Source organism: Elephantulus edwardii, unplaced genomic scaffold (assembly GCF_000299155.1).
Source record: "Elephantulus edwardii isolate Elephantulus edwardi_28Jun2011 unplaced genomic scaffold, EleEdw1.0 scaffold00017, whole genome shotgun sequence".
NCBI classification, from domain to species: Eukaryota; Metazoa; Chordata; class Mammalia; order Macroscelidea; family Macroscelididae; genus Elephantulus; species Elephantulus edwardii.
Window position 1 is genome coordinate 28527518 of NW_006399767.1, and position 9823 is coordinate 28537340.

A 9823-nucleotide genomic window follows, 5' to 3' on the forward strand; every position below is an offset into this window, starting at 1 on the left:
TTGTCCATGACAGTGTATGATACATAGAGGATATTCAATGCTAATCACATCTGTTGAATAACTCCATGAAGTCTGACAAAGGTTATGAATTGAGCAGAGAGTCAGGCAGATGGAACAGGCAGGCTTCCCACAGCCTGACAGCTGAGGACCTCACATCAGGGATCCTGGTCCTGGCCACACATTCAAATCACCTAGGGAGTTTCTAAAACATTCAACACCCAGGCCCCACCCCTAACACACTGATACAATTGGTTTGGCATGAGACTTGGAAGCTGGAATTTATTTTTTTTTTTTTAAGTTTCTAAAGCTCCCAGGGGATTCTCAAATGCAGCCAGAGCACCTTAGGGGACATCTAGGCTAAGAGAAAGAGGGTCTTGCAAGAGAGACAGAGAGACACCCCACCTGAGGGCCATACACTTTCTCCACACCTCCATCTATCCTCACACCTTCTGGAACCTGACTTCCAGTGCCCACCTTCCTGAAACCAGATCAAGCCGGAAGATGAACAAAGAGCTCTGTGGGGTGAGGAGAGGTCCTTCTGAGCCTACTCCCTTGATCAGTCAGGCTGTAAGCTTAAGAGTCATCCTCACCTCCCCATCCCACTCCACTGTTAAAGGCCTTTGGGCACTCAAGGGTCCCCACAGCCACTGGCCCAAGAGTCACTGTAAGTCCTTCACCTTTGAGCTGACACACAAGCCACTCCAGCACTAGCCTCTTGTGCCTCCCACCCAAGTGCAAGGCAGGGGCACCGGCCCCAAGGCACACTGTCTTGCTGAGAACAGGTAAGGACCTGCTTTCCCCAACTGGCTGGCAGTCTCAGCCTGCTCGAGGAGCCACTCTTCAAACCCCTCCCACCATCAGAGACCAGAGTTAATGTACAATCTTCAATAGGAGTTCAAATTATCCAGGCTGTTCTAACTGGCCTCCTCCGCTTCGTCCTGCATAAAAACCAAACCAGGACCAAAGGCTGTTCAGCCTTCTTCTCCCTCTCTAAGGCCCCTTCCCACCACCCCTGCCCATCACAGCCATCCCTGTCTTCAACAAATTCATTTCATCAATACTAGACACCTTCCAGGTTTCAGACACTGGGCTAGCCTGGGAACTCAGCCAACTCACCCTCCAGGACTTATGGATATGGACCCAAATAGACTCAATGAAGGTAGAGGGGGGCCAACAGTTGAATGTAGAAGATGGAGCAAAGAGAAAACCATTTAGAGAAATGCTTTTCACACTACCAAATCTGCAGGAAGTTTCACTGCTAACCTAAAGGGCACACAATCTTTTCCTGTGCAATTTACAGCCTCTGAAAACCAGCTAGAGGGTCAACTATGAGTCAGTTCTGATGCAACAGCAATGAGCTTGCATTTTGATTCAGTAGGACTGAGATGGGGATCTAGAGCTTACATTTCTTTTCTTTTTTTTTTTAAATATGGAACACTTCACTAATTTGTGTATCATCCTTGCACAGGGGTCATGTTAACCTCTGTATCGTTCCAATTTTAGTACATGTGCTGTCCAAGCGAGCACTAGAGCCTATATTCCTAACACGTTTCCAGACAATGCTGAGGCTACACTTGGAGTACGGATGACTCACAGTACTTAGAAATCATCCTAGCATACGTTCTAAGTTCAAAAAGCAGGAAGCACAGCTCCCATACATGCCCAAATCCCTTACGCCCAGTACAGTGTCAATGGAGGTGATGAGCAGACAAATAGAGTAATTAATTAGATCCTGGCAGTGGGCCCAGTGTCCAATGGGCCTACAGAGAGACCGCTCTGGCTAACTGTAAAACAACATTATTAGCAACAATGAGTTGTCTGCACAAAGCAGAGTGAATGTAAAAAGAAAAAGGGTTAATTCTGTCCTGAAAAGATCTCCCAAAAGAGGCAAGCCACACAGTACAAGGTCTCAGTGGGTGGAACAGATTTACCCAGGCAAAGAAGGCTGGAGGGCAGGGGCAACACAGGAGCAAAGGTAATGAGAAAGAGGACTGGATGGGCTCCAGGCATCAGTACTATAGTGGTGCAGCTAGTGCTTTAGCAAATGAACAAAGGGGATGAGAGTGGGAAATCCAGAAAACTCAGCAGGAGCCTACACATGCCCATGAAAGAATGTCAGTCTGGGAAGGTGGGTGTCCACCTGTTGCAAATCAGGAGATGCTGGAGGTTTCTGCACTGGAGGTCACTAGGTCCTGCTCCAAGATCAAAGTAAACTGGAGAGCCCAGCTTCCTGGGGCAGGAAGAGCAAAAAAAAAGATGGAGTTATGTTATGAGGTTATAAGGGAATCCCTTTTGAAAGGATGAGGCCTGTATGAGGCAAGTAAGAGGGAACAAAATTTTATGTTTTCTGATTCTGTTAAATCTCACAAGTACTTAGAAAGCACCCACTGTGTGTTCAGCTCTGTGATGATAAGAATCTCCTCTAAGCAATAGAGGAGATGGTCATTTCCCAAAAGCCTTCACTGCTGCTCAGACACTACATACAAAGGAAGGGGGCTTTCTACGTGCTTTGCAAACGCCCCATAGCCCTCTTTTATCTCTGTAGCATTATCAGAGGTGTTTGCTGTACACCTACAATGTGCAGGCCCTGGCTTCAGGCAGAACCCTGGAAGAAATTCACAGCACAGATGCTGACTTTAATGTGATCCTACCTCTATCCTTTGGAAAACTGAAAACACAGGAGAAGTCATGGGATGTGGGGGAGCAGGGTGGGGGTGTGAAGGATGGCAAGTGGCCAGGGGATTCCATATCTGAATGAAGAGGGGAATGGGTGAGGCTCAGATGAAGTCTAGATAAACTAGAATACCATGAGAATCCCCTGTTGACACAGCCAACCCTCCCACCCACATCCACTGTTGCCAGCAGGACTAAAGCTAAACCTGAAAGAACCATGAGCAAAACCAAGGGAGTCAAGCTGACTCTGATCTCCCAAGTTCAGGGTGAACTTGCAGGGTCCAGCTCCAGCCCTGGGCTTAGGGTGTCAGGGATGTCCTCCAAAGCCCCCAGAGATGACACACCGAATGACCTACTGACATCCAACTGAGTGGGGGGTCAGCAGAGAAGTATAGCTTCACCTTTATGGTTACCTGCACGTGGTAAAGATAAAACTTAACTGAAAACCAGGTAAAGGTATCAGGGTCTCCCTTCAGTTAACCCTGAAGGCACAGATGGTTCAATCCATCCAAATGTCCCTTTTAAGATCAATTCCTTCCCCCCCCCCTTTTTTTTTTAAATCCTCTCCTGCCTGTATGCTCTCTTCAGGCCTGGCCCTCTCTGAGAACATGAAATGATTCCCTGTTTGCCCAGCCCAGGCCCTGGGGGGTGGCGGCCAGAAGTAATTAATGTTTGTAAAGTGCTTGAGAGACCCTGGGACCCGGGACCCAGGGGCGCCAGAGTAGCTGTGCAGGAAATTGACGGAGGGAGGGGAGAAGGAGGAGGAGGGAGCCGGGACGCCTGTAAGGAGTTGAAAGGACGCTACTGAACGAGGGTGGGACCCAAAAAGTGCGCTGTGGGGAGAAGGTGCACCCTCGGAGGGGCCACAGGATTCGGAATGAGGATTCCGTAGCTCACCCGCTACAGACCCCAGAGATGGGGACGTCCAGGCCCTAGACGGTCCACCCACCCGCCCGCCCCTGGGACCACCTGCGGAGGAAGTCTATGTCCCTGCGCCCCTCAAAAGAAAGCAGAGGGTGGAGACTTCGCTGAGGGGGGCCTCCCGTCAGCTCCGGCGGGACGCCTATCTTCTACCTGAGCAAACATTGCACTTCCTTTCTCTAAAGGAGGCGAGCCATACGCCCCGCTCTTCGGGGACACCCGGGGCTGGGGAGCGGCGGAGGGAGGCACACAGCTGGCACCTGGGCCCACCGCGCCCCCTCTCCGCCCGCGCCCCCCGAGAACTCGGCTCACTCACCCTAAAGTGCTGATGAAGCCATTGACTGAGCCCTCGGCGTACAGGGAGACGATGTCTCCGATGTGGAGAAAGCTGGACATCTCGTTCATGGCTGCGGCCCTCCGGGGGCCCGGGGCGGCGGGGACGCCGGGGCGGACGCGGAGTCGGGTTCGGTGGAGGGACGGAGACGTGCGGGGGGCTGGAGGGGGCTGGGAAGAGCGCCCCCGCACCTCGGAGCCGGTCGCAGCGGGCTGGTGGCCCCGGGAGCGGGAGGCGGCGCGGCGCGGCCCGGGAGCCGGTGGCGGCGTCCGGGTGAGGAGGTGCCCGCGTCTCGGCGCGCCCGCCGCCCGCCCGGCCGGCCCAGCCCGCGCGTACCTGCAGCGCAGAGGGAGCAGGAAGTCTGGGGCCGCCACACACACATGCAAATCCCGCCCGGGAGGCGGGGAGGCCCCTCCCCGCCCCCCCTCCGCACCCAGTGGCGCCCCGCCCGCCGGCACCCATGTGCGCCAGCGCCCCCCCTGCGCCCCGCGTTCTTTGCGCGGCCGCCGCGAGGCCTCCAGAGCGCCGCTTGCCCTCCTGACCCCCGAAGACGCCTTGCGCGACTCCAGGGTGTCCCGGAGCTCCAGGGGGCGCCCCTTTGACGGACTCCCTTGGGCCGAGTTCCAGCTTCACCAAGTCCCCAAACAGAGCTGCATCCTCAGCGGGAGAGCCCGCGGTAACACAGGACCCTCTCTGCCCTCGGGATCCTTGAACTACAAACTAGTCCCCGGCTCTCGAGAGTCAGTGGGGACATATGTGGAAGGGGGCGTCCAGCACCTTCGCGGGCGCGCTGCGAGCCACACTCTGGGGACGCGGCCGCCACCGCGCCGTCTCTGCGCCCAGCTGAGAGCCGTCTCACGCCGAGTCGCGCGCTCATTCCTTCGCTGCGCGAATCGAGAATCATTTTTCTCTACGTGAAAAGTCTTTCCATTGCACAATAGAAAGTGTTCAGGCTTCGAGGGGAAATGAAGCAATGGGGTGGGTTTTGGTGGTTTTTTCTCTCTCCGCATTCTTGTGTACAAAGAGATCCAACTTCCGAAACAGTTCAGCCGCTCCCACTCCAGGAGTTGGCTCCAAAACTCTTGGCTCCTGTCTTTCCTTATAGAAAAAAGGTGCAGTGGCGGAGAGAGAGCTACTTTCGCGAGTTAATAGTGCATCTGAGTGCCAATAATGGCAAAAGCTGGTGCGGGAAGCGACCGGCTGGGGCGCCGCCGCCATCTCTTGCTGAAAAAGTCCTACTCTAGAGACTCGGGTCCCTGGCTCGTCAGCTTTCGGTTCTGTTCCCTGTTGCTTGGGTATTTGCTTCCAGTTCTTTCATTTAAACTGTTGGACTAGAGTGTCCACTGCTATCGGCACAAAATCACATACGATCCTTTCTGAACTTCCCCTGCCCCCTGCAGCCGACTTCCTGGAGTGGTGGTGGGGCTTGTCCCAGGAAGAAAGGGAGGAGGGGACTATGAGCAGGAAGGAGACCCTGGCAGGAATGGAGACAATTTAAGGGCAAAGAGGCCAATGCTGGCCCACTGAGAAGGGGAAAAATGTTCCTGGGTGTGACCTCTCACAAAGACCCTTACGATAAGGGAAGAGTGGGCACCTCCAGGATTGCTGAGTTCAGCGTTTCATGGCTATTTCTCACCAAGACTCAAAATGAGAATGTAAATTTTCCATCCATCAGACCACTCCACACCTTCAGCTATATATAAGCAAACAATAGTTGCATGAAACAATAGTTACCCTTATGACCTGTGATGCAGTCTGATATTTTCATTTCTATTTCAGTGTGGGCTTGGTTTGGTTTTTTTTAAATGCTGGTTGGCTCATTAAATTGTTTTCTTAAAATGGGCCAGATGAGTTGCAAACTGTACTCAGTGAAAACCTTAGCCAGCCCACTCTGCCAGAAAAGGTAAAACCCAAAGCCCAGAGAGGGAGAATCAAGCTTCAGGGTCACACACACATAGCAGTTCGTGATTACAGAAAGCCCTTTGTTCCCCCCAATGCTCTCTACCCAACACTGCGCTGAGGCAGCAGCTATCCAATCTTTGGCACACACTGTCCCAGGGTCAGCCCTTGGGACAATTTCACATGCTTCCAGGAATCCTGTCTTCCTAGATTAAGCAAAGAAACACCTTCACTCATTCTATAAGCATTTATCTGGGATCTACTATGTACAAATAGGGGGTTCTGGTAAGATGTGCTGCCAACCTGAAGGAAGGTAGTTCAAATCCACTAGCTGCTCTACAGGAGAAAGATGGGCAATCTCTTCTTGTGAGATTTACTGCCTCTGAAAACCCACAGAAGGGTCAGATATGGGTTGGTTCTCACTAGCTACTACTATTTACCAGGAGCTCTGGTGGCTCACTGGAGAGAAGTCCTGCATAGAGATGCCATTGCCAGCCTCCTGTCTTCTAGGTATTTTCTGGAACACACTGTCTATGCTCTGTTCCCAGAGGATCACCCCTGGGCAATCAGCCTCATCACCAGCTTCTGCCAAGTCGACTTTGCCTTAAACTCTTTTGTATATCAGGATTCTGAGTGCTTAAAGAAAAATTCGTTTGATTTAAAAAATATTCTTTAGGAAATTCTATAGCTCCAATGTGTTCACACCAGTGCTGTCCTGTTTGAAACCTCCCCATAGCCCACAAGATATGTATGCCCTCAGCTAGTACACCAGGCCTAGCGTGCCTGCCTCCCTGTCCCTGGTCCTCCCCATCGGTCCTTCTCACCCATGCACCCTCTACACACGGCAGAGGAACCACGCTGGGCACAGATCAAGAGCTCAGGCTCTGGTTCTCATAGGTCGGAGTTCAAATTCCAACCCAGCCACTTTCCAGTACCTAAAAGACACTTAACACGGAGCCAATGCCAGCTCACTATAATCCCATGCATGCCATAGAATTGCGTTCCATAAAGTAGTCAAAGGCTGGGATTTGTTTTGTTTTGTTTTTAGAAAACTATCATTAGATTTCTATTAGGAGTTACCTCTGGGTAGACTTGAACTTCCCAACTTTCAATTAGCAGTCAAGTATGTCAGCCATTTGCATCACCAAGGGCCTCCAGGTCTTAACCTTGAAACCCCTAAAATCTCTCTGCCTCTGTCTCTTTAGATCTGTTAACTGGAGAATAAAATAGTAGAAATGTGTGAGAGAAAAGCAAGGTCGAGCTCCTGGAACGAGTGCCACTCATTTAGGAAGAGTGTCCATTCTCTGTGCTACACCCTCATCCACCCTCATCTCTCTGTTTCCAGGGCTCACAGGGCACTTTCAACCACTTCCTCTTTTCTATTTCCACCACAAAAATAAATTTTCCTTCCCTGAGGTCCTAGAACACCTTTTTAAAAAGGGATTAAGATGATTTTTTTTTACAATAACAGAGAAAACTATAGTAAGTCCTCAATTTCCACCCTCAAACTCTGTCAAATTTTAACATCTTGACAAATTTCATATAATAACCTGAAAGCGATGGTAGCTTAGTGAGTAAGGAGTTGTACTGGCAACCCAAAGGCAAGAGCTTCGAATCTGCCAGCTGCTCCATGGGGAAAAAGATGGGTAATCTCCTGTTTGAGCTACAGTTTCTGAAAACACACTGGAGGGTCAGCTATGAGTTGATTCTGATTTAATGGTAATGAGTTGGGGGTGTGGTTTAACCTTGAAAGTGCAGTTACATTTCCTCCTATACCCCTCCGTGATTATACTCACTTTTCCTCCTCCTCTAGAGCTAACCAGTTTCCTAATTTGGGTAGGAGCATTTCAGGCAGATTTTTATACATACAGATTTATCTATAAACAATGCATGGTACCAGTTTTGCAAGGTTTTACACTGTATATAAATGGTATCATTCTGTGTGTATATCCTGACAGATGTGACTGGGATATGAAAAGCCATGCTCTGACCACATTATAATTACTTGTGCATTTGGTCAATATTAGAGCCCTATCAGTTTTTTCTATTATAATATTTCAGTAAGCCTCCCTGTGTCTTTGTGGCTATGTTTGAGCATTAACAAAGCACTGTTGTTCAAAATACGCTGTTGTCTGGATGCTATAAATGACACACCCAGATGCTATCCAAAAGGTTGTCAGTTCAAATTCACCCAAAGGTACCTAGAAAGAAAGGGGTGATGATCTATTTACCAAAAAAGTCATTGTTGTTACTATTAGGGGTCATCGAGTCAAGTACAACCCATTGTGACCCTTATGAACAAAAGATCTGAACCCAGTGCCATCCTTACCATCTCTGACATACATGGGCCTGTTGCTGCAGTAACTGTGTCAATCCATCTTGTTGAGGATTTCCCTCTGTTTCGCTGACCCTCCACCTTTCCAAGCGTGATATCCCTCTCCAAGGACTAACCTCTCCTAACAAAATGCTCAAAGTACGTGGCATAAAGCTTCGCCCCTAAGGAGTGCTCTGGCTGCACCTTGTCCAAAACATACCTGTTGGTCCTTTTGGCAATCTGTGGGATCTTCCATAATCTTCTCCAGCACCACAGTCAAAAGACATCAATTCTTCTGCCCACCATGGGATTATCATGAGTCAGAGTAAACTCAATAGCAACTGGATGTAAAGCATCATGAAATCAATTTAGCAGATAAAAAATAAGCATTTAAAAAATTAATTCAAAAAAACTAACACCATCAGGGCATTAGGTTAAATATGGTTTTTATTGTGGGTGTGCTATGCACGTATTCTGGGCCACAGAGCATTTCTTGTTGACGATCTCAATTAAAAAATCTGAAGAATTGTTTGGGAGTGAAAACTTAGAAAATGAAATCACTGGATCGTAAAGAAGGGCATCATCAACATTCTCGGGATTGCCGAATTACTCTCCGAAGTGTTTTAACTGAAGCTCTCACTGCGTCTGAGTGTTCTCTCTAAAACACTTCCTCTCCAATACTAAGTATTCTCGGGCTTCTTAGCATGTGATTCCCCACTATCAGAGACTACATCAAGGTCCTCTTGCCTTGTAATTTCCCTTTTTGCTTCCCCTGCTAGACTGTGAGGGAGCTCTGGCGGCCTGCTCCTTAAAGAGTTGCATGCAAAGATTGCAACTTTCTGGAGATTCAAAATCCACCAGCAGCTCTGAGGGAGAAAGAGAAGCAATCTCCTCCCTCACGATTTACAGCCTCGGAAACCAATTCAGAGTCAGCTCCTGGCTATGAGTCAGTTCTGACTCAACAGCAATCAGCTCAAGGGTTGTTTGTTTGGTGGGTTTTGGTTTTGCTTTGTTTGGGTGTTTGTTGTTTTTTGTTGTTTGTTGTTTGGTTCTGTGGGGTTTTTTTTACTAGACTATAAGCTCCTGAATGGGAAACACTATGTTGGACTTCTGTTGTATCTCCAGGTCAGGTGGAACATACACATACAGTAAGGACTTAATAAATCTCTGTAGATAAACTATCAGGGAGAGGAGGGTGTGAGGAAGTACATAAATTACATCAAGAGATAAAGGAAGATTGTGGGAGCCCCAACTGGGATCCAGCCCCTGGGTGTCTGTGGGAGACTGGGAAGTTTCCTGAGGTGTCCTAAGGTTTTGGAAAGGAGGATTGAAGGACTTCACCCCTCTGGAGGGACATCAGTAAGAAGTTGTTAATCAAAGCCCAGTGCAGGCTCAGGAAGGAAGCCACTACCATGTACATGGCAACAAGTTTGCCTGGCCAAGGCCGCAACCTCAAGAACCGGGTGTCTCCCAGAACCCTCTGGCCCCACCTCTGAAGTTAGCCTGTCCTAGAGGGAAAGCAAAAGGGAAGGGAAGAGCCTGTCAGAAAATTCAAAATTCATGAGCAGCCAGTGACTACAGGTGGGGGACCTGTAGGGCATGGGGGGGGGAGTGAGGGGGGTGAGGTGAGAGTAGGTAGGGAGGAAGAGAAAGAATTCTTTTGTTCTTTCTCCCTTGCATCA

At 49.5% G+C, this 9823-nt stretch overlaps 1 protein-coding gene across 1 annotated transcript in view; it reads right to left on the minus strand.

Moving 5' to 3' along the window:
• Positions 1 to 3999, minus strand: part of ITPR3 (inositol 1,4,5-trisphosphate receptor, type 3) — an 89517-nt gene extending 85518 nt beyond the window's left edge. Inside the window, exon 1 of the mRNA XM_006882082.1 lies at positions 3911 to 3999. Within this exon, the coding sequence (XP_006882144.1) occupies positions 3911 to 3999 (89 nt within the window). The remainder of the gene's footprint in view (positions 1 to 3910) is intronic.
• Positions 4000 to 9823: the final 5824 nt, after the last annotated feature.